Source organism: Mus pahari, chromosome 21 (assembly GCF_900095145.1).
Source record: "Mus pahari chromosome 21, PAHARI_EIJ_v1.1, whole genome shotgun sequence".
Taxonomy (NCBI): domain Eukaryota; kingdom Metazoa; phylum Chordata; class Mammalia; order Rodentia; family Muridae; genus Mus; species Mus pahari.
In genome coordinates, this window is record NC_034610.1 from 38,433,620 (window position 1) to 38,459,388 (window position 25,769).

Consider the following 25,769-nt stretch of genomic DNA (forward strand, 5'->3'; position numbering starts at 1 on the left):
CACCTGGTGACCTTTTAGTTCCCTTCAAATACTGGATTCTATCCCCCGCCAAAGCAGACAGCCAGTTTCCATGAGAACCCCTTCCCTGTGGTCATCCTCCCTCAAACAACCATCCTCCCTCCTCCCGCCATTTTCACGTTGCAGGACAGCATTCTTCTCACCGAGGGCTAACTTTCCGTCTTGGTTCCTTTGGCCCTAAAGCACCTGGGCACAACCAGGGAAGTGTCTGGGACTCTTGATGAGCTCACTCCAACCAAAATATGGCCTTGCTTCTGCTCAGAAGGCTTGTGACTGTGTTGCCACTTTCCTGATAGCCACGACCTCTGGACGGCCGCCTTTAGGTTGTCTTTGCTGTGGAGTTCTGCAGCTTTTTTGTCTTCTCTGAGATCAGCCTGGCTTCCTTATCGTCCTTCCATTCACCTCCCTAAATCCTAACTAGACTCAGGCTCATTTGTCCAACAGACTCTGTGCCTGCTCTGGGGCTCTGTCAAGCTCACCCCTCTTTAATTAGGACATTGCGCTCGCTCTTCTCATGATGGTCTAGTGTCTGCCTTGTCTGAAACACCCACTCTGACCTGTGACCCTTTCCATACACTGCAATCAAGCCAATCCCAACCATTTTCCATCCAGTGCTCTGGGCCTTCTGACCTCATTGCCTGAAATAACTTTCCTCACTCCTGACCTGAGCTGATCAGGCCAAATCCTCATTCAACATTTGATACTTGGTTTTGTCTTAAGTCCCAGAAGCTTCTCTTCAATTTTCCGTGCAGTCATGCTGACCTTCAATTATTTTTTTCATATCTAGGGCCATGAGAGACGTTGTTGAGTATGCTGAGGTAAGAGGGAACAAGAGTCAAAGTCCTTAGCTTGGTCATAGGGAGGGTATTTATTTAACTTTCCGTTACTTATTTATTTTTATTCATACTACATCCCAATTGCAGACCCCATCCTCTCCTCCTAGTTCCCCCCTATCTTTCCCAGATACTATTAATGATTCTCCGCTCTGCTTGCAGACGTGAACGTAGCATACGAGTCTCCAGAGAGGCTCCATCCAACAGTGGATGAAAACAGGTGCAGAGACCCACGGTCAAACATCAGGCTGAACTTGGGGCGTCTTGTGAAAGAGTGGGAGATAGAACTGCCTGAACTGGAGGGGCCAAGGACACCACAAGATCTACAGAGTCAACTAACCCGTGCCCATGGCAGCTCACAGAGACTGAACCACCAACCAAAAAGCGTGCAGGAGATGGACCTAGGTTTCCCAAAATTTGTAGCAAATGAGTAGCTTAGTCTTCATGTGGGTTCCCTAACAATTGGGTCAGGAGTTGTCCCTGACTCTGCTGCCTGCCGTTGAGTCCTCTTCTCCCACTTGGACTGCCTTGTTGGGCCCCAGTGAGAGGGAGGCGGGGGGTGTTTAGTCTTATGGTGACTAGATGCCCCAGGGTGGAGTGGTACTCAAAGGGGCTTCCCCTTCTCTGGGGGCATTTATTTATTTATTTATTTATTTATGGTTACAAACTTGTGGCCTATGCTTGGGACAAGCTTTCCCCTCTCTGCTCTTTTTTCTCTCTCTTGTGCTTTCTCTGAAGATGTCCAGAGAGCTCTCGTTTTCTCTCTCTCTCTCTTTTCTGCTGGATGTAGCTCTCCAAGCAGTTCTCACTTACTATTCTAAAAAATTTTCTGCATAGCTCATCTCTTGCGATCGTATTATTTTTAATGACCAGGTTCCCACGGATGCAAGATAGACACTAGCATTTCCTCATAGGGTCACGATAAAATTTACTCTGTGATCTATACCCACAGACATCCAACGGCATGAGTTTCTTTTCTAGCAGGTTCAAATTACCAAGGTTTTACTGGTGTTTCCTGTGTCAACAAAATGCCAAGTCTTCCCTTTTCCTTTATGTCTTGGTAGAAAGTAAGCTATGAATGAAAATATTTGAAACTTTCACTTTCATTCTCATTTCACTTTCTCTTGAGGAAGGCAGAACACGAAAAGTATAACCTCAATCTTCTTCCCTTGAAATGAAGAAAGGAAGTGATATAAAGAAGAGAGATGAAGTGGGAAGGGGAAAGGTGAAAGGAGAGCGCTTAGCTTCAGCTAGAAAGAGCAGCATGTTATTTAATTTCGAGCTCCAAAGCCTGGCCAAGGCTCTGCATTTACAAAGCCCAACTCATACAGACTCCAAAACTGCTGTAAACGTGGAGTGGTGTGGAAATCCAACCCGGGTTTCCTGTGAGCTCTACTCTGCTGCTCATGCTTTGAGACGCGACCTGATCACCCAGGTCTGCAGATGGCCCTTGAGCAACTCCTGTTTACTTAACATGACTTGGCCCGGAGTCGTGAATCTTGGCTCAGAAGATCTGGTCTTGCAGTGACCTGCCAAAGAAGCTGACAGCTTCGTGCTGGGTGCACACTTTCCTGAGGATGATCATGAGCCAAGTTGGCCTTGGCACTGCAGAGAGGAATGATTCTAAGTTACCAGAGGGAAAAGGAAGTGGGCACCTCTGCTCTGATCATGCAAGTGAAGTGAACTAAAACTGATCATTTTCCAAGTCTCCCACCATGTAAATAGCAACTTTAAATATGAGAAAAATATAGCTCTGAATTCTACGTACTTTTCTTTCCTCTCCTTTTTTCCTTCTCTTTCTTCCTTCCTTTCTTTCCTTTATTCATTTTTGTTTTTTGGATGCTTTAGACTTTGGGAATAAAAGCCTAAGATATTTAAGCTGCCACACAGCCTGGCTCTGTGTTAGTTATCCTAAGAAACTCTAACGTCAGAGTGCATTAATCCCGGGACCTGGACCTTTGTCATATATTCATTCCTAGTGTTTTGGCAAAGTCGCCGCATGTCATTGGATTTATTGGTGGCAGGGTTATTTTCCAGTTGTCAAATAATGTTTTTCCCTATTTAGGAGGCAGAAATAGAAACGCTCCCTCATAAAGGAACCGAATAATTTGGAACATGAACAATATAAGTATTTATTTGAAAAAAAATCATTTTCCATTTCAGTAAAATGGCAAATCAGCTTTAGCAGTTTCTCACTACTAATTCTAGTTCGCCCTCACAGTTGCTTTACCTGTCATATTCAACAATATTGCAATACAGAAAACTGTTTCACAATTTTTTTTCTAGAAAAAAAGTACAGTTTCTCTAATGGGCGGTTAATTAAAACAATAAAGCTGGGCAAAAGAAAGCTAAGATATGAAACAAACTGACGTGAACACAAATAAATAAATATGTACAGAAGAGACATTGCCAAAGGCGCTCTACCCAGTAAGAAACAGTGACAAGAATGGACCCTAGGCTAAACCTTGAACCCATAACAGTGAAAAGAGAGGGTGGGAAGCAAATGACCAGAGTCTGGATTGGGGCTGTTTTACAGCTGCGTGGAGCCTGAACCCTGACTCTCCCATGGAACCCCATCCCATGAGAGAGCCCAGTGAGAGCCACAGACTTGTAATTGAAGGCAAAATTTGGACCAGTCTTTTAAACCTACTTGCAAATACATCTGGCCTGTTGTTTCTTCTTCTTCTTCTTTTTTTTCTTTCTTTTCTTACCTGGTTATTGGAGATTTTTTTTAAATGGAGCTGGCATCCTTGCCAAATATGAAAAAAAATAAAAAAAAATCTTTCTCAGATCTGAATGCTGGTAAGAAAAAAAAATAAAAAGCAAAGCCATGTTTGAAGCAAAATTGTGATTTCTATTAGCTAAATATTCACTTTGTGCAGAACTCTCACAGGTAATTAAAATCTACCATTAACACCTTAAGTTTGGGGGGGGTATATCAATAGTCAGTGTCTATTGAGATTAAATTCTACCTATATGTATCCTGTGGTACAATGAGCAGCCTGCTAATATAAGCCCCCCTCCCCTCCCCGCAAAAGGATTGGTTCTACTGAGGTGAATCTTAGTCACCTTAAGACTAAATCACTACCCCTTTCTCCTACATGGCCTCCTCCTTTGTGAACACCAGGCCCAGCAAAGTTCAGGCCTGCCAAGATGGCAGTCCAGGTTGCTACAAGAATGAATGGCAATAACAACCCCCATTGCCATGTTCTAGTGACATCCTTTGCAGCCTGGCAAATAGCTTCATGACTGACACTCAGAGAGTGAAGGGGACCTGTCAGATGTTTCAAAACCTGCAAGTTCTTCAGTATTCTAGCTGAGAATGGCCTACTTTCTGCACGGATGTTCTATTCTGGCTGCTTCTCCCTTCTAGCAGGCTGGCTGTGCTAAAAATCTCCCTTTGTCCCCTTTGTCGTCACTCACTGTGCTATCTTGGAAACCTGAAACTTCCCAGAGAACCCTGAGCACGGGGCTAAAGCCAGCGTGCACTGAGGCCAGTGAACGGACTCCACCACTTGGGCTCAACCTACACCCTCACTAACAAGCAAGCACACACTGCTTAGGATAGTTTAAGAGTTAGGTAAGCTGCTTCATGTTCTGCATGACTTGCATGCCACAGTCTGATCCATGCATCTTCCACTAGAGCAGTAAGTCCTGCCAGCCCTCCTTAGGGTCTCATTCACTCAGATCAGAGGGCCCAGAACAGTTTTTAACTAGCAGTTGTAGGACTACACGTTTATAAATTATTTTCATTAACCTAGACAGCTGTATGCTTCAGTGTATGCTCCTTGGAACAAACTTGTCACTAGAGGGAGCCAGAGGCCTCTGAAGTTTATGTGATTTGGAATGTCTTAAATTACATCATTAAAACAAGGATAGGACCACATAATCTCAAAAGTGTGTTCTTTAAACAGTGAGAGGCCATTGCATGGAGTGCTTAATGGGAATTATCATCCCTCTAACAAGCCTATGGGCCTATGTGCACACGGAAGGGGACAGGAGAGGTTCTTAAGTTCCAGGAGGCCCACTTGAATGTAAGTGATGTCCACATTCAACTGGATTTATTTATATGCACGGGATAATGGTGATGCTTAAGTCGCATGTCTTGAGATATTAGAAATCCACAGAATGTATTGACTAGATCGAATTTTTGACATACTTGTTCAGCAAGTTATGTTCACGAACATTCAATATTTGCCATACTAGAGCAAAAAAAAAGCATGTTTAATATGTGGGTCAAATAGTAAACATTCTTTTCTACTTATGGTTGAAGTTTCACTGAAAAAGGAAACGATGCTGCTATATTCATAGAAAATAGCATTGGAACAGAACCCGTGAACATCCAAAGTCACTACAAACAGTAATTAGTGTGTTTTCTACGTCGTCTTTATGAGAGTCAGGCTACATCCGAGCCTAACTATGAGGTTTGGACTATGAGAGCTAAACTCAAATTTCTTCTTGGGGTTCTTCCTCTTAAGGCCTCTAATTTTAATGCCTTTCCCCCCATTCTGATGAGTTTGATTCAATTACATTCTAAGAAGTCTTGTATCCTTGCGGGGCTCACAGTGTTCTCAGTTCTGAAGTGTGATGGCTGAGCTCGACCATGGAAGTATTCCAACCCAGATGAACTCTGCACCTCACAGATGCTTTCTGAACAAGATGCACTCAATCCTCTATGCTCTGCAGTTTCCTACGGAGCAGCACACCGACATTCCCCAGGCGTGGCTTTCAGTGCTTGCTGGGCATCACACTTCTCCAGACAGGTTTTCCTTTTCCCTTTGTTTCCCCTCTCAATGACATTAAAACTTTGTGCTGTGGCTGAAGGCCTCTGACAGGATGATATTTTTATAGAAGTTATCGGAATGGGCGTTACAGTAACCCTTGACCTTATCAATAACCTGATGGACTGGGATGACTGATGTCTGTTCTCCACCAGCGTGGGTCAGTTTTGACAGGGACTTGTCCGTGGAAGTGCCGTCTGCAAGAAACAATAAGAGAGCTTAGTCTGTAGTGACAGGGACAAGGCCAGGGCACCCAAGAAGAACACAAAGAAAAGGAAGTTCTTGGTTCTCTGACAGGTTATGGAGTAGGCAGTTCCCACCTTCAAATGCACTTCTAATATTCACGGAACCCCAGCTTGGCTTCAAGTAATTTCTGTTGTGGCATGGTATTTGAAAATATTCCCCAAAATGTCACTTTTCAGAATTAATAAATAAAATAATTTAACTTAAAAAATGTATGCACCAAAAGTCTCCAAATTTAGAAGTGAGATTAAAAACTGAATGAAACATGTTAGAACATTCATGAAAAAAAGATATGATATCTAAGATACATTTTACAAATAGCATAGAGTAGGGAAAACCAGCAGATATAGCTGCCTCTGAGTTTATGAGTGCAAGGAAACTCACTATACTCTACTTATGTAAGGATGACACTATCATAAAAACATTTGACAAAATTTAAATGCTTTGGGGGAGCAAATATCAATCAAAATAAACATTAAAGACTGTATTAAGTGCATTTCCTTCTTATGGTTGTTAGTTGAGGTGTGAGTGGAAGTCAACAGAAGCATTATCATATTATAAAATCAAAATTCTCTCCACCAGAAACATTTCAAAAGCAATAATAATGTCAGAGAAATTAATTAGGATTTAGGGACCACTAAATAAATTTCTAGAGTTTTCAGAACTAGATAAACACATGTTATTTTTCCACAGGCTCAAAAACTCTAAAATTGACTCAGGTAAATGGTCTGAAACTTGAAACTCATACCACCCTTATTATCAATGTAAAATTTTGTGCTTCTATGAAAATAATTAGTGACTGTCTTGTCTTCTCCCTCCTAATATGCTTTGGGAGATGTTTTGTCCTAGATTAACCAAATTACAGATTTTGGAGTGATGATAAAGGAAAAGAAGATGGCTTCCCTTTAGTCATATCTCTTCTATACTTGGTAAGAGAAGCAAGAAAATGCTACCCCCAAACACTGATCTCAGTAGCCAGCTCTCCCAAATTGGAGAGAGTATTGAGTAAACCGGGCCCAGTATATGAAATGATCTGTAAAATTTATCAATAAGATTGAAAGTCCGGGTCATCATCATGGTATCTACTGCAATGCTACTGCTCTGTATGAGAGCAAACACCAAGCCAAAAGGGTGAATGCAGGACATGGTGGTCTCATCCCGTGCTAAAGGAAATGGGGTAGGGAGGAGGAGATGATGTGTTGGATGATGGGCAGATGGGATGATCGAATGATTACAGCATGTCCTAGCATGAATTAGAAGAAGCCTGGATGAGTCCCATAAACATCCTGTCCATGAGGCTCTCAGCAAGCTGGTTGGTTTTGGACTCCATTTAGGTTCACAGATTCACTAGCCACTGGTTTTCTGTTGAGGGTTTTCTTATTAAATGAAATATGAAGGATGAAGGATTTGTGCTTGATGTTTGTAGCAAACCACAGGTCCTCAGAGAAATGTTAAAGATGCATTCCTTCTGGTGCATGGACAGTTTTACAAAGGCATGTAGTTTTTCAGACTGTAATTGGTCCCATTCTAAATATATGTTCCTGCTGGGTGGTTCATCATTCTCTGATAGAGTAAAACTGTGTGTGTGTGTGTGTGTGTGTGTGTGTGTGTGTGTATGTGTGTGTGTGTGTGTGAATTCAATATATCCTTTACATACATGATATCTCATGGCTTCCCCTTAACATCACATTATGAGTGACAACGATTTAGATTATTTTTATGAAAACCAGGGGCTAGAGATGTGAACCATTATTTGACACATATTGAAGTCTCAAGCAGATAAATAAAAATCATAAAGCAGCTTGCAATTAACATTGTTTTCATTCAAGACTTCTACAAATGTACCATGACACACCCAGTAATCCAAGAAACAGTGAAAAGTTTTAAAAAGTCACATCATATTACAAAAAGTTTATTAAGAATTTCTTTCGTTTTACTTTTGCCATTATGTTACATGATATGTAGCCCACTCATCTGGAGCATGGTACATTTCCTAGAAGGCATAGCTTGCACACCCCAAGCAGAGAAGAGCTGGCACAGCCCACTGTCAGAAATTTCAGAGTCCAGCTCAGTGCAGGAGTACCGGTGTGGTAGCTGAGAAGTACTGTAAAGAACAAGCTATTTTGCTGGTGCAGCAAGAACCTTAGCTTAATCCATGCAGATGTTCTCATTACCTTGCACAAACTCATGCATCCAAATAAAAGCAGTAGAAGTTACCTGAGTGATCCACTTTTGTTGAAGGAATTCTCTTAGGAGAAATTATCTACACCGTAAACATATGAATGTCTAGGTCAATTCCAAGAAAGAATCCAACTATATATTTATGAGGTTATGGAGTGGCTTTCTGCACACCCCAAACCATCTGCAGCAGATAGCTGACCCACCAACTGCTGGGGATTTAGACTTGCAATTAAACTGTTTACAACCTGAGTTGTCAGTATAGACGCTTCACATGTCACACTATTTTTTTTTTTGTTTTTTTTTTTTTGTTTTTTCGAGACAGGGTTTCTCTGTGTAGTTCTGGCTGTCCTGGAACTCACTTTGTAGACCAGGCTGGCCTCGAACTCAGAAATCCNCCTGCCTCTGCCTCCCAAGTGCTGGGACTACAGGCATGCACCACCACGCCCGACTTGTCACACCTTTCAAGAAAAATATAAAACTCTAGTCTTTGCTATGCCACTCACCTCTGGTCACACATGTAACAACTTACTAGAGTAAATAATTTAAATTTATTTCCATTATGCTCCTAGATATATCATAGTGTGTGCTAGGGCACTACACCTCTCTGTCAAGGGGTTTAACTAGTATCTAAACCTAGGAATCCTATCACTTCTCTTTGATGTTAAATGTTGAAACCTTTCTGATATCTCATGATCAAGCACTGCAGCCACATTCTTTATTTCCTGGTTGTCTTCAGGATTACCTGTGTATATACTTAGTGTCAGAATGTGTGGCCACAGGAGCTCTGTTGACCCAACAGGGCATGACCAACAGCAATGTTTCTGACAGTCCTCATTACTTTATGAATGTTCTCTATTCTTTCGTGTTTCATTAGTGTCATAGGGGTAGCGGCAGCTTACTGTGCCTCATCACTTTCAGTGGTTAAGGAATTAAGTCTTAAACAAAATATTCAAAATATTCATTCAACTTTATGCTTCTTCCTGCACCCCCATACAAAATTTCTCTTTTTATACCTGCAAATTTCATACTGGGTTGAAGTGTTTTGCAATTCGGTTTCTACATTTTTAAATAAAAAATGACTTTAAAACGAAATATTCACAATTTAAATGGGAAAAATGTTTCAGGTCAAACTTTGAAGTTATAATAATAATAATATTGAGAATATTAATAATTAATATTAATATTGAATAATAATGAGAGCTACTGATATTATAACCAGGAAGATGTAGTTGGGTTGAAAATTGCTTTCAATTTAAAATTTACAAAGCCAATGGAGAACGTCTTTAGCTGGACAGGATAGTTTAGGTAAATCTTAAACCAGCCCTTTAGCAAGCACTGGGATCCACCACTCATCATAAGTCAGTTTTGTGATGAAAGTGGTGAAATGCAAACCAACCCAAGGGGAGCTTTGCAGGCTAAAAATGACTCACCCGAGTGGCTGTTTCTTTTGAAATAGGTAGTGGAGCTGGATTTTGATTTGGATGTGAGATATGTTGAATTGGAGCCAATGGAGCTTGAAGACAAAGATTTCCCCAGGTTATCGGAGCTCTTCTTGATGATATTGGTAGCTGTCTTACTCCAGTCTGGAAAGAATCGAGAACAGGACATTATCAGCTAGCTTATAGAAAATACAAGCTGTCCCCAAATCTATGACCGCATCATTTAATCTATTCAGAACAGCTTGTTTCCCAGTATTCACAGTGATTTAAAGAGACTGACATGGAAACAGTAAGACGCCAAGGAGAGAAGAGTTTCTTGCTCTGACCCTGTGCATATGCTATGTAGTATCCCACTTCAATGCCCTATAGGTGGGAAGAATTTGCAGGTGTTTAAAAAGTTAGTGACAGTTTCCTTTAAATATTATATATCCTAAGAACAATCTCTTCACCAAAAATGCAACTGGGAATTTAAAAATGGCAAGGTGGATTTCATGTGGAGGAACCCTGCACAGGATTGCCAAATTGAATGTCAAAACTTGAGCAATTTTTTAAACTTCTCTGGACTTCATGTTTCTTGTCTTCAGCATTCAAGGATGGGGTCCCATGTGCTCAGGTATTCTCTAGCTCTAACAGTCCAACATTGCCAGCTCAGCATTGTCACATGCTCTGCTTGAAAGGCAATCTCGGTGAGGTTGGGCTACTGTGACAGCACAGGGAGGAATGCCATTGGTTTCAAGTGCTTCTCCAAATGAAACCAGTTCACCCCAGGCCTTTACCTGAGTTGTCTGCTAGCCGAAACCTGCCGCAGCAGAGATGACGCCTCCACTGTTTCTGAACATTCTCCTTCATTGCACAGTGGAAGATGAATATAAATAAACCTGTGACAAGAGAGCATGAAGGTATTTATCAAAACAAGTAGCACATCATTAGGATAAACGTTATTAAGTATGTGGGATTCTCTTAAGATTTTATAACTAAGTCACCGTCACCGAGGTACAAAGATCTTAAGGAATGGGACTCAGTGTATGCAGTCAGCATATTAGTCTTCTGCAGAAGAACAGAGAGGCTCAGAATTCAGAACAGATGCCCAGATCTGATTCTGTCTTTGACTGTTCAGCATGCCTTATGATTTAAGTGTACTCCTTGAAAAAAATGTTCAACATCCTTAATCATCAGGGAAATGCAAATCAGAACAACTCTGAGACTTCACCTCACACCAGTCAGCATGGCTAGGATCAAAAATTCAGGTGACAGCAGATGCTGGTGAGGCTGTGGAGAAAGAGGAACAGTACTCCATTGCTGGTGGGATTTGCAAGCTTGTACAACCACTCTGGAAATCAGTCTGGCGGTTCCTCAGAAAACTGGACATAGTACTACTGGCAGATCCAGCAATACCTCTTCTGGGCATATACCCAGAAGATGTTCCAACTGGTAATAAGGACACATGNTCCACTATGTTCATAGCAGCCCTATTTATAATAGCCAGAAGCTGGAAAGAACCCAGATGTCCCTCAACAGAGGAATGGATACAGAAAATGTGGTACATTTACACAATGGAGTACTACTCAGCTATTAAAAACCATGAATTTATGAAATTCTTAGGCAAATGGATGTATCTGAAGGATATCATCCTGAGTGAGGTAACCCAATCACAAAAGAACTCACTTGATATGCGCTCACTGATAGGTGGATATTAGCCCAGAAACCTACATTACCCAAGATACAGTCTCCAAAACACAAGAAAATCAAGAAGAAGGAAGACCAACACGTGGATACTTCATTACTCCCCAAAATAGGGAATAAAATACCCATGGAAGAGGTTGCAGAGATAAAGTTTGGAGCTAAGATGAAAGGACGGACCATCCAGAGACTGCCCCACCCAGGGGTCCATCCCATAATCAGCCACCAAACTCAGACACTATTGCATATGCCAGCAAGATTTTGCTGAAAGGACCCTGATATAGCTATCTCTTGTGAGGCAATGCCAGTGCCTGGTAAATATAGAAGTGGATGCCCACAGTCATCTATAGGATAGAACACAGGGCCCCCAATGGAGGAGTTAGAGAAATTACCTTATAGGTGAAGCAACAATATGAACTAATCAGTACCCCCAGAACTCGTGTCTCTAGCTGCATATATAGCAGAAGATGGCCGATTTGGCCATCATGGGGAAGAGAGGCCCCTTGGTCTTGCAAACTTTATATGCCCCATATAGGGGAACGCCAGGGCCAAGAAGTGGGAGTGAGTGGGTAGGGAAGCAGGGAGGGGGGAGGGTATAGGGGATATTCAGGATAGCATTTGAAATGTAAATGAAAAAATTCTTAAAAAATAATTTAAAAAAGACTCAATGATGATTTTCATCCTTGGCTTCATTCCCATCCCGCCTCAGGGTAGCATTCTAACCCACACAGCTTCTAGTATATCTTGCTTTGTTAGCTGCATTTCAAACTTCAGATGTTCTGAACAGAAGTTCTGACTATGATGCCCAAACCACTTGAATATTCTCTGGTTGGTCTGTGTGTATCAGGCTTGTCCTTGTCCAACACCATGCTGAATACTTTCTTCAGATATTTTTAGTAATAGTCTCTTGCCTCAGGCGAGCCAAACACCCCCTAGAGTAATTAGTGTCTGAAGTCATAATTCATTCTTAATTTAGATCCTGCTCATCCTCGTTTGTGTACACTGGTCAGTACAGGGGGCTCCTGTGTTCCTCGTAGAGTCATTGATTTGTTTGATTAGCTTTTCCTAGTGGACAATAAACCTCCAAGTACAGCTGTCTGTCTGTCTGTCTGTCTGTCCGTCCGTCCGTCCGTCTGTCTGTCTCTGTGCTATGGTTGTTCGTGGAATGATGCTAGGAATCATACAACAGATGAATGACTGTTTCCTTAATGTGTGAATCATAGCAAGCAGGCTAATAAGATGAGTTCAGCCTATGCTCAGTCAGTGAACCTATTTTAAGGGATGAGATATGATTAGACATATAGAGTTCCAAATGAGACCTATGTAGGGGCTGGGAAGATTTCTCAGTGGGTAAAGCACCTGCTGTAAAGGCAGGAAGACAGAAATTCAAATCCCTACATCTTCCATAGATGCTAGGTAGTCAGGGTGATGGTGAAGATACAGGATCCCCAGAGCAAGCTGGGTTGTCAGACCAGTTATGTTGATTATCTTTAGGTTCAAATGAGAGATCTTACCTCAAAGAATGAGGTGGAAAGCAAGTAAGACATTGAATATCATCCTTAGACCTATCTATAGAGATGCAGACTCATGTGTTGCGTGCACACACACACACACACACACACACACACACACACACACACACACTAGCTGATACTGATGCAGTAGGGATGCACCTCAAACTGGGAAGACTTAGTCACGTGGATAAATTCAATGCCAGCCTGGGCTACATTGGGAGACCTTGTTACAAAACAAAAGAAATGAAAACAGAACAGACTGGGTTCTGTGCAGATTAAAAACTAGGACTACAATGAAAATACTTTTAAGGCAAAAGTTTCTGAAAAACATGCAAGCGAACTTGGAAGCAATGCCTCTGTTTCATATCACACTGGTGGCAGTGTGGTGAGTCCACAAAAGGAAGGGCCTTGAAGAAGATGCAGGCCTGAATGGAACCTTTAAGAATGTTGGAGGGTAGGTGAAGGACGTTTCTAAAAGGTTAACTTCTTCAGTGACCACCTGTGAAGCACTGACCATGACATTTGGAGTTTTCAAGAAGAAGGCTGACCCTTGGACTCATGGATCCCAGGATCTGTGCAAAGCATCATAAAGGCAGTTATTATAGTATTGTTAATGGACTGTTGCTTTTGAACATGGGGTATTCATTGAGAAAACTAAATTCTACTGTAGCTTCCATAATTAACAGGGTGTGGGCAGACTAAAGGGGTTATTCAGTGGGTAAATAATTTGACACACAAGGCTGGAGGCCTGAATTTGGTCCTCAGAGCCCATGTAAAGGTTGAAGGAAAGAACCAGCTCTGTAAAGTTATTCTCTGGCCTCCGTGGGCGCCATAGGGCATGTGTGTTCCCTTTAAGCATACATGCATACACCAGTAATAAATACAATAAAGTATGAAATGCTAGCACATGAAAGTTTTGACAGTGTGATTTGTATAGCTGTTTGCAAAATATGACCAAAGGTACATGCAGTCATTACTATCTTAATACGACATGATTCACAATCATGTTTTAGAACAAATGGCATGATTGCCTGACAAAAGAGATGAAGATTGTTGGATTTATTGACTAGCCTTGACATTAGTGAAATGACTCCGGATGTTTCCTTCTGTGTTTAGCATCCCTGTCAACATCAGAGAGCACCAGGCACCGTGCCTAGAGTGAGGACCGTTGTCTTTCCTGACTGGGGAGAAATGCTAATATGAAATGTAGCGATTCTCTTTTTGTCACTGATTTTTAATATGAGGATTAGTCTATTAAAATTCATGGTAAATTAAAAAAAAAAAGCCTCACATAGGTCCCAGGAATGAAATCAAATTATGAGGCTTTGCCAAAAGTCTTTACCTAATGATCTATCTCACTAGCTCCCAAGACATTAAATATCCACAAGACATCAAATAAGTAATATCAGAACTATTGTGTATAGAGATCATCTTGTAGTGTATGGATGCCTCACGTGTTAATTAAAAAATCTATGGCCTGTGGCTTAGGCAGGAAATAGGGGAGGAATATTGGGAGGAGAAAGAATTCTGGAAGAGAAGGAGACAGAGGGAAGGAGCTCCAAAAGAGGGAAGGAGATGGACGCATGAACACGTGGTACCTGATCATAGGTAACCAGTCACATGACAGAAAGTAGGTTAAAATAAATGGATATCTTTAGTTATGATCTAGTCAGAGCAGAGACCAGCTATATGGCCAAGGCATTTCGAAGTATAATTTGAGTCTGAGTCTTATTTTGGGGTGCATGGGGCAGGGAGGCAATACTCGGGCATGGGTTAGGAGTCAAAAAAGCACAGCCCCAGTGGCTGGCCAATTGGAATTAAGAGCAGCCCAGATGAAGCATAGTAAGTAATAATTCAGGGTTATCAATGGGAAATTGATTTTCATAGCATAGAGGGTAGACATCTGCCCAGCTCTAGTGCTGATTAAGGCTTATTGTAAATAATAGAAGTTGTGTGTCTTTTATCTAAGAATTCAGTGGTCAAAGGCAGGGTTGAATCTCCAGATTAGGATTAAATAAATTCTGCAATAATCATGTAACTTTAGGTTTAGTTATGCAACTCTGTTGTCTCATTATAATATCATTTATTACTGTTTTGCTAGTGATTATGGTTAGTAGCCCATGTCTTTTTCTGAAATGTTCTATCAGATAGCTTAAAGAAGTTCTATATCAAACTTGTCCTGATCAGAGGGCTCACCTCCACTGGGTGACTTCCACATAGCTGGAAGGCTCTAAGCATGCTACCGGGGGTGGTGGTAGTGGGGGGAGGGAATTGTCAGTTTTCTCAGGTGTGAATGCTAGGAACTTTGATAATGGCTGATGTGGCGTGATAGGCCCACTGGTACAACTGTGCACAAATGTCACAAGAATAACCAATCACCTTTTACTTTGATTTAATGCCTTATCCGAAAGATGAAGCCCACACTTGGTACCATTATCAGCCAAGAACCCATGGCTAGGCAGGTTATAAGCCCTAGGGGAGAACCCACTATTATCTGGACATTCTCCTAACTGGACATAGTGTTAAATTAGCTCCTAATGACTCCTCAATATACCCAGAGATTAGTGCATTTCTTAATGCTCATCAGAGACCCATAACCGTCAACATTCAAAGAGTAAGAGAGTGCAAAGTACTCAAGCCTGTGGGACATGTGTGTCACTGATGTATGTAGCTGATTCTCCACCCAAGGTTCAGAGATCATCAGCGAAGAAGGGATGGAAAGATTGTAAATGCCAGAGAAAATAGAAAACTATAACAAAACAGTGTATTTTGGACACAACAGGGCAGGTACACACATGAACTCACAGTAGTTCTGACTGTATACACAATATCTGCATAAGAAAAAAGCCAGACAAAAATCTCGACTTGGAGGTGGTCACCAGGCCCACCTGCAGTTGAAGAACTGTTGGTTAGTGATGTCTGCTGGGATACAGTCATTTTCTATAGTGACGTGGCCTCTGCTAAGGCACCCATGTTCTAGTAGATGATGCCGGACTCATGTACATACTAGCAACAGCATAAGTGGACTCAGGGAGTTATTATTTTAAAAAAAGAGCACCTGAATTTGGCGGCATGTTGAGAGGGAGACTAAGGAGGAATTGAAGTCAACGGAAGGGTACAGCCTTGATCAAAGCCCACTTTATATAGATGCAAATATGAAAATCTCAAACAAGAAACTAACAAAGGAGTTCTAACTACAAAAGAAAGCTTTACTAAATATGAAAGGGTAGTTATTCAAAAACACACCCACTCTCAAGACCTCTGCGTTGCAGATTAGAGGAGGAAGGCGTGGGAGGCAGCTCCAGCACTTGCCTGATCTACTGAGAGCATGAAAGGTCTCAGAGCGAGAAAGGGCATTTTTTTTTTTTTTCCATACTTGATCACAGTAAGAAGCAATGCCTGGGCTTTGACACTCCTCCCCAGGGAGTTGGGAGGAGTATAACCAGAGCAGACCTCATCTTCACATCCAAATGACTGAATCAGAGGGTCATGCCTACCTAATCCTGTGTCTAGTCTATAATAAGTGAATGCATGTAGTACCTATAGTGCATACATCAAATTGCGTAGTAGATGTTTTTATGTTTGAGGGTGCTGGCATATTTACAGAGACTGGAGGCCTGAGGTGTGATCTACGGAGGCTGCAGACAAAGAGGGCCATTGTTTAGAGATTGCCTGCTGGTTTAAGTCTAATCTACTTTCCTCTATGGATGTCAGATCTCTCTACACTTGTTCTTTGAGGGGTTTGTTGTTGCTGCTACATGACTGAGAACATTACTAATGGTGTGATTAATGTATAAGTGAATCTCCTGTGTGAGCCAGAAGATATTCTCCTCATCTGAAGATGTTCATTTCCAGCATAAATCAAATGGTTACCTTATGGCCTCATTCTGAGTCAATGCTTATCTTCCAGTTGAGAGCAGAAGGTAAAGTTTTATGGACATTGCTTCCCTTCATACTCCATTAATATTCTTTTCATAACACTCTGTGTGTTTACATATCATATGAATGGGAAAAAAAGAAACTTTATGAGATGTTTACGACGTTTTCAATGAATATTCAGCAGACATTTTACTAGAAAAGAACTAGGCTTTAAATTTGACTTTTGCACCTTTTGGGGAGCTAAACTATAAGTTATTTTGAGACTCGCGTGCAGACTCTAGTCAGAGAGAATGAGTTCAAAGATAAACTGACTTAGTGAAACATTTTAAACAACTATATAACCAGGAGCTGGAGAGATGGCTCAGTGATTAAGAGCACTGACTGCTCGTACAGAAGCTCTCAGATCGACCCTGCCATCCACATGGGAACCAACAACCGTCTGTGACTCCAGTTCCAGGGGATCTGATGCTACCTTCTGGATACCATGCATATACCTGGTACACAGACATACATCTAGGCAAAACACCCTTACAAAATAAAATAAATAAATCTTTAAAAATAATTTGTGCAACATTGTTCTATGTTACAATCATATATAAGAAATGACGTTGCATTTTTAATCATCTCTGTAATTTACTGTAAATACATAGGCACCAAGTAAGTTTGGATTAAAATCTGACCCATGTCTTCTAAAACTACATGATAGACAAAACTCATATTAAAGTTCCATATACCATAATAAGTTGTGGTAAAAATAGATAATAATTTTGAGAAATGAAAACGTAGTGAAGATTTTATTTGAAAATTAAAGGTATTATATTTATTATAAAAAATCAATCTCTCTTTCTCTCTCTCTCTCTCTCTCTCTCTCTCTCTCTCTCTCTCTCTCTCTCTCTCTCTTTGCCCTGAGACACCTTCATGCTAAATTAGAATAAGGATATCCTTGTATGCTGTTTTATTCTTTGCAGCAACGAATGTTTCTCATGTGAATTTAAGCCAATCAAATAATAAATGATAAAACATCTGTTCTCAGGAAAATATAACTCTTCTATTTAAAGTTCAGCCATGAGAAATGTGGTTGAACCCACATTGTATTCTAAGCCTTTTTAGGAAGCAGCATTAAAAATTAAGCCATGAGAGCCAACAGCAGGTGGAGACTAAGAAAGAAAAGTGACCCATGTCCCCTCTAAGCTGCTGCTGTTTCTCTCCACATAAACATCACGGCTCCAGAAGCCAAGTTAGGTACAAGATACTAATGGGGTCTCCACAAGCATTAAAGTGAATCCATTCCATTTCCAGTCTAATCTCCAGCCTGTCTGTATGTTTCCTCCTTGAGAGTGTTCAGTCTACCCAGGAAACATCTGAAAAAGCTCCATTTGTGGCTGGCGTGGTGATGAGGGGCTTGACTGGTACTTTCAAGGGTCATCCCAGGGAGGTTGGGTGCCTAGATAACAAAAAGATTTCACTCCGTCTTGATGGCTTTAGTGCTAAGTTCATGAAGCCTTCCTGTTACAAAACAAAACAAAACAAAACAACAAAAAACAACCAAGCAACGACAACAATAAAAACAAACAAACAAAACAGCTACAGCTGTCCATTTTTTGGTGGACTGAAGCTTCGCTTGAGAGATTACCGCTCTAAGGAGTCGAAGCCAGAATTGTGTAGCCACAGTGACTTCCCATTGAAATCTACCTTGATTGTTTATTTCATTTACTTGAAACCTCTCCATGCTATGTGAGCAACGGTTCTCCAGCCAGTTCCCACCCTCTCATCTCCCTCCCATTCAATGCCGTCTTTAACATCCATCTTCTGCTGTATATTCGCTTCACACAAACACCAGTACTATCTCGGAATTGAGAATTTCCTTACATCTCAGTAAATTCGACAGATTTTTTTTTTTTTTAAATTTTAGACGAATACTATTTCCAGCTGTGATGAAGAAGAAAGAACGCTGTAATTCACGTGGGAGGTAGGGCTGTCTATGGGAATTTTGAAGGTAGAAAATCTTAGCCCATCCTTTTGGAAGCCAGGCTAGCTATGCAAATACAGTAGAGGAAGATGCAGAAGGGGACTGTAGAAAGTGCCCTGAGCCTGCAGTGAGGAGACGTTCTAAAAAAATCTTACAAAGGAGTAGATTTGCTTTCTGATTCTTAGTTCTGTCAATAAACCTAGAATGCTAGTAGTGTCTTGGAAAATAAATATAAGCCTCTTTTTACCCTCTGGCTTAAATGTTAACTGTGTATTATATGACTCGTGCTTAGTCTTGATCCTGATGGTGTTATTTGTGGGTGAGGAAAGATATTTTGACAAGAATATTTGACTGCCATATAGAATCCATTCCCTTTGTTTGGCTCATGCAGAGACAACTTCCATGAGTATATGTAAAATGAGTAGCCATTTCTTAGATATTGAGTCTAATTATTGAAAAAAAAAACCCTCTAGAATGGGTTTTCCTAAATATCATGGTGTAAAATCCAAGTTGGTGTAAGTGGCCGTCTGTCACTGTTCCAAAAGGTCTTGTTCAAATCCAGATGGAGGGAAAAATGATAGCTTTGAGTGATTACTTTGAGTGTTCTTCTATCTAAAGGCCACTGGTATTTCCCAAAGAAGTCAGCAATAAATTTGTACAAAAAAATAACGTTTTTCTTTTTTTCTGAGTCTGACTGACAAACCTATAGAAACACAGAAGGGGGACATAAACACGAATATAAACATAAAGCAACTCTAGGGGTGTAGAAAGAGGTCAAGCAAGCAGCAGTGGGCAGTTGGCGTCTTAGATCATGACTGTGCATTCTGGCGTCTTGATGTGAAAATCGGTCAGTAAGTCATCAAACTGGCTATTTGGGAAGAAGAGGCTGTGTGCCACATCCTTGACCACTGGCAAAACAGTCCAGATGGCTTCTAAGCTCCCGAGTGAGTCTTCTCCGAAGACTAAACATCTCCTGGGTTCTCTTGTTACTCAAACAAAGCCCGCTGTTGTTAGGTTGGGCTCATGACTGTTTAGGGAAACTTTGTTTTGAATCTTCTTTTCGTACCACAAAGACATCCTTTACAAAATTATTTCTCTGTGGCAAAAAAAAAAAAAATGTCCTCTAAAAGGATGAGTAATGTATTTCTTTGCGATGCGTCATGTTTCATCGCGCTTGATGTCATTTCCGGCGTCTGCCCTTGAAAAGCACCCCCTTTTCAACGATATGTAATGGTATTCCATCTTTGCCTTGGCAGCAATTACGCATGTGCCTTATGTGTGTTCTTGTGTCACAGCTCAACTTCCATGAGACTCCTAGCAGACCTAACAGGCCAAGGGAGAGTCGGACGGCATTTAATTTCGTGTGTCTCAAAATTTTCCTTAATGTCTTAGCCAGCCAATGGGATTGAGATGACTGACAGTTCCTGCTGCACAACAAATTAAATTCCCATTAACTTATTGTTATGTTTACTAGCATTTTAATAAATGAACATAGATATTCATGTCCCAAATAAGAACATTGACGTGAACAGGACAGCCGGCTAAAGAATATGCTTTAGTTCTCAGTTCTTATTGAGAATCATACTTTTAATACTGTGACACGTATTAAGACACCTATTAATGTGTTGTTTAATTTTCATATATATATATATATATATATATATAAAACATAAAAATTTTATTGTCAGATCTTGGGAAAGTCATTACCTTTTCCTACATTAGTTTACCTATTAAAAAGGAGCCTGTCCTCTTTCTGGGGTTCCTGCTTTTCAGTCTGACAAACCCGAGAGCAACAGATGCTAGGTGAAAGTGTTCCGTTAACTCTCATGCAGTCCACAAATATATGATTTCTGTTGCTCCAGGCTATATATATATATATATATATATATATATATATATATATATATGTATGAAAGCTTCCTGGAGCAGTATGTATTTGTGTATTTCTGATCCTCATCATTTCAGAAAAAAAATAAAAGAGAATTTTCTAAGCTTCATGTGTCACAGGGCTTATTTCTTCCCCCCTTTAAAAAATAAAGCATCCTCAGGTAACTCAGGAAGACATACCATGAACTCAGTGTCTTTCTGTTCCTGTGTCCTGAGCTCTGGGATTACTGACACACACAAACTCACAAGACTTTATATGCTTCTAATAAAGCATAAAGTTCTTCCAAAAATAGGCTTCGTGTTGAAGGCAGAGACTGGCTCACCAATAAAAGCCATGAAGTCAATTTAAATATTGCCCCAGCAAGTTTTCATATGGCCTGGATAGGGGAATAATTGTCCATAGGGTCTTGCCTTCAGTACCACGGATGGCCCTGTGTGTGTACATTTTTGTCGGGGTATTTTTTTAACATCATTGGATGCAAATAGAATTGCTCTGAATTTGTATGATTTGAAAATCAGCCTTAAAACACGGTGATTTATGAGGAACACTAACTTGGTGATGGCTGACAACATTTTTCCCTCTCGTCAAGAGACCCACACTGGGAAAACTAAAGCATCTCCATTCCCATTAGTGGAAATGGAGCTGCACAGATGACTGTAGCGCCTGCTGAAGTGTACCGAGGCTGCCAGGAAATTTTAACGATGAAATCGAGGTTGGGCTGGCAGATGGCTACGCCTTTCATGTCCAATCCTGAAATATAAAACCATGGAATTCCGAATGCGAGTGGACACTTTGGTCAATATTTACTTGGGCACTTGGATGTAGTCTATCCTAAAAGGGATAAAATAGTCACCTTCCCTAGCTGGATCCCTTTACAGATGGTTCATATGGTACAACTTCAGCTTCCAACGTAAGAATATACCCCCGAGGCCTACTGTTCCACATACTTGTGATAACAAGCCTACATACTTTCTGTGTCATAATCGTGTATCTATTTGCTGAATTAATTAGTGAGTATTTATGCCAGAGGCATCTTAGATTGGATCTAGGCCATGGCCGAGCCTTCTCCTTCCCTTCACCCAGCATTTGTTTATTTAACAGACACTGAACATCTACTTTGTGACGATTGTTTCAGTTCAAATGCTAGCAGAAGTTGCAGGGTGACAAGTAGTGACGGCTACTTTCCTTCAGGTAAGCACATGTGTCTTAGAATATGGCATTGGGGAATACCCAAAGAGGCAACTGAGTATTGGGTAATGCAGCCCTGCTTTCCACCCCAGCTTAGATTTGTTCCATCCATCCATCATTCTGTGAACAGTAGAGGAGCTTCGGGTGAGCTATCGGTGGTGTTCTCATTGAAAATAGGAGGCTGGAGGTGTTGGAGGCCTATACTTCCAGCTCTTAGATGGCAGAAGTAGAATTTTGAGTTTGAGACCAGTTGGCAACTGCACAGTGAAATACACACACACACACACACACACACACACACACACACACGCACATGCCACAGAGAGGGAGGGATTTCAGACCGTGCCATCTAATTTCTTATGATGCATGGTGCTCATGCTGCTTCAGTGCACGAGAAGGAGAGTTTGGTCATAAGCATGGAGAATGTTTGGTGTCTTAAAGAATGCTCTCCAAGGACTTGAGAGGAGCTCAGAGCCCTAACATGAATGAGGCCCTGGGTTTAGTCTTCAGCACCACAAAGTAAAGAATATGATTTTATTTTCAAGATAGAACTGACAGAAATCCATTTAGAGAACACGAGGGGACACACGCTAGAGGGTGTATAATGGAATCCAATCCAATCCTTGGGGACGCAGAGGCAGGCAGATCTCAGTGTGTTAGAATCCAGCCTCTGATCTATGTATCAAGTCCAGACTAGCTAGTGCTACATAATGAGACCTTTCCCCCCCAACATATACATTTATCTAAATATAGGATGGTAGGATTCTCGAAGAAGACAGCTTATAGATTTTTCCAAAACAGAGCATTGGTATGTTTGATAGGTTGAATTAATTTCTGTACCTCAAAAAGACAAATTTCTGAATTAGACTTGGATTTCATTTCTAAACCTCAGGCACTATGGAGGCAAGTTGAATCATGCTGCTCGCATACAGAACGCCTGCACAGTCCACATGAAGGGCAGTGGTAGTGCCCTCAACCAGAAAGAAGACACAGGCATGACCCTTAAACTTCTCATTAGGCTCTTGGCTAACCCCTTAAGCCACTCTGTACTCCCTTGCATGACAGAATACTTACTGACTACCAACTATGTACCAGGCACTGTTCTAATGTGTCCAGGAATTATTGCTAAAGAAAAATAAAGTCAACTAATGGTCTCTCTCTCTCTCTCTCTCTCTCTCTCTCTCTCTCTCTCTCTCTCTCTCTCTTAATGCAAGAGCTTTTTAATGAATGGCTACTTGCACCTGTGCTCAGCATCTGGAGGAGTGACAGAAACTTAATCTGTGATGTCTAAAGGGAAGCTGTCTGCAAATTTGATAAAATTCGAAAGCAGTCTTTGCTCAGGGACCATTTATCTTACCTTGTAATGAGTTGAAGATGGAGAAGAGGTACATGAAAGGAATATTTAAGGGTCCCCAGGCAAAGAAAGCAAAACCCCACGTCATGCCCAGCAGGAAGGTCAGGCTGACCACACTGCGCAGGTTTCTTAAAACCTCTTCTTTCAGGGTCCGGTTGCTTCTCTTTCCATTCCTCCCACAGATCTGTACCATGACTACAATGAACATGGCGACATTCAGGAAGAACATGACTCCGAAGTACCCGGCACAGCTCACGTAAAATACCACAGGATCCTGAATCCAGCAGCTGAGAGGAAAAGAAACAAGAATCAGATAAAAGACCGGCTCCTTCACCGTGTTTACTCGTAACTTCCCTTGGCCTGGTTTGTACAGTTTGCAGCTTTTTTTTTTCTTCTTTTTTTTTTTTTTTTTTTTTTTTTTGAAACACCGTGGAAAGTCTGCTCACTTCTGTGAGCCTCAGTTTCTTCTTTGATCCTTTCATAGTTTGGTTGGTTTTGGATGGCTGCTGTCTTAATCTCATTATTTAAACCAACATTAAAAAACCAAATGAGGTCGCTTGTTGAATTCTGGCTTGGTATGAGGGCATGCTTGTTTGGCTGACTCTAAACCACATCTGACCCTCTTGTGTGTCTTCACTCTAAAAACGGGGACTTTCAGCACTCAATTTTGCTGTCCTTTCCTGTCAAGGGGTGGATGTGTTGACTCCATTCTGAAAAATACCATGGAAGCAGAAGTCTGTTAAGAGATTTTTGTGTGTGTGTGAGAGAGTTATGGTATTATTGCTGTCAGTTTATGTCCACATGCAAGAGGCCAGGAGAGCTGGAGAGATTTTAGCTTTGGTGGTTTTTAGCAACAACATCAATCCTAGTGGTCACCTATGTGCTTAGTTCCTTGTCATCTATTATTAGATAATTTATTCTTCATTGTCACATTGAATGGAGGATTCAGAATCCAAAGCAATTATTATAATTGCTGAAGCAAAATATTATAGAATGAAAAGATTCATGTAGACACCTTTCTTACACACAACTATAAGGCATATGTAAATTATAACATCGTTATTAGGAGGAATATATGCGATTTTCATAAAAATATCAGCTAATGGATGGAAGAAAAATTCAAACAATTCTGGATTGTAAATTCTAATGTAAGGATGAAAAGCAATGCAATTTGCAAATATTCTAGAGCTCCTTAAAACTATGGAAATTCTTAAGTACCAAAAATTCAATTATTTCAGGAAATTAAATTTATCTTAAAGTGAATTGGCCTCATCCTGGCTACTGAGGTAAATGCTTTCTTGAGCATCCTGGGATCCTTGAACTCAAGATGATTTCTAGCATGTGAAGAGTGCTCACTAAATTATTTTTTATGATAGCAGAACTTTAAACAGAGCTTTAAAATCCTCTAACAACCGAGTAAGATTTTACATTCCCCCATTTAAAGACTGACGTAGCTTAAAATAAATTGTTTCTTGTAAAGGGCCATAAATAACATTGTATGTTCATGACACTAGATTTCCTTTAAACTTGAAAATCTCTCAAAGATTCTAGAATTCTTACAGGTTGAGCTTGTTGGGGGTTCAGGGTAATGCTTCAGAAACACCAAAAAAAAAAAAAAAAAAAAAAAAAAAAAAAAAAAAAAAAAAAAAAAGGGAAGACCACAAGGGATGAGAACTCATTAGCTATAGAAGTGTTATCTATCCCCAAAGCTTACACAGACACGAGGTGTCACTGATCTCACATAACAAAAAATGTTCTTCAAACAATCAGTAATTCTTCCAATCAATAGATATCAATAATGACCCACAATGTGGTTGATAAGGTCTATGGGAGCTAATTGCTTAAACAACGCAATGCCATTAATTTCAATGACCTCAAATTGTGAAGAAAGGTTTAACAAAAGAACTCATGGAGGAATGGGGATCCATTTTCTGTAAAACACTCATGTTGGCACTGGGTCATTTCAGCCAGAGGCAAGAATGGTACAGAATCTCCAAGAGTAGATGGGTCTTCTGAGCATCTCAGGATGGACTATCCAGATCATCTAGCACAGTGTTACTAAAATAAGGAAGGGCAGCTCTGACCACTGAAATGACTTATCTGTGGTCGAAGACTTGTGACTGATTCCACAGATGAAACTAAAACCTTCAACATCAGAGCATTATTATCACCATGGTAACTTACATCAAACTTTAGGAAACAAAGCGCATGTCCCATCAACAATCTTCCCACACCTCCCCCCAACGCATATTACTCACAATTCATCATCCTGATCTTTCCCATAACTTTCTTTTCCATACACTTCATTTTGTCTTCTGCTCACTAGAATAACTGACACCACCAAGGCTGGCAGACCTGTTATTAAAAAAAAGACCATGACATTGAGAGCTCTCCTGAAGACTCTGTGACTGTCTCATGGGACAGATGCTGTCAAGCAAATTGGTTGGTTAAAAGCAACAATAAAATTGTCTCCTCAGTATGGTACATATAACTCTAGATGGCAGTAGTTAAAGCATACACTCTAGTTATAAGATGCTCAAATCTTCTGTTGGGTTTAGTGATGCTCACTGGAGATTTACTGTGGTAGAAGTACATCTACTGAATTCAGCCCAAGACAGCAGTGTGATTGTGTTAATGATGCTACATTGGGTACCGAGTTTGAAAAGATAAGGGAATGCAGTTGCTGCTGCTGCTGCTGCTGGCTCCTTCTTCTTCTTCTTCTTCTTCTTCTTCTTCTTCTTCTTCTTCTTCTTCTTCTTCTTCTTCTTCTTCTTTTTCTTCTTCTTCTTCTTCTTCTTCTTC

At 40.7% G+C, this 25,769-nt stretch overlaps 1 protein-coding gene across 4 annotated transcripts in view; it reads right to left on the minus strand.

Annotated features, from left to right (window-relative positions):
• Positions 1-2,969: 2,969 nt before the first annotated feature.
• Positions 2,970-25,769, minus strand: part of Adgrg6 (adhesion G protein-coupled receptor G6) — a 137,130-nt gene continuing 114,330 nt past the window's right edge. For 2 of the 4 annotated variants that reach the window (XM_021221270.2, XM_029533169.1), the window contains 6 exons: positions 25,226-25,322; positions 22,971-23,254; positions 10,272-10,373; positions 9,487-9,639; positions 8,093-8,138; positions 2,970-5,829 (listed from right to left, as the gene is read on the minus strand). In XM_021221270.2, the coding sequence (XP_021076929.1) occupies positions 8,125-8,138; positions 9,487-9,639; positions 10,272-10,373; positions 22,971-23,254; positions 25,226-25,322 (650 nt within the window). In that variant the 3' untranslated portion in view covers positions 2,970-5,829; positions 8,093-8,124. The remainder of the gene's footprint in view (positions 5,830-8,092; positions 8,139-9,486; positions 9,640-10,271; positions 10,374-22,970; positions 23,255-25,225; positions 25,323-25,769) is intronic. The other 2 variants (XM_029533168.1, XM_029533167.1) reach the window with 1 other exon arrangement.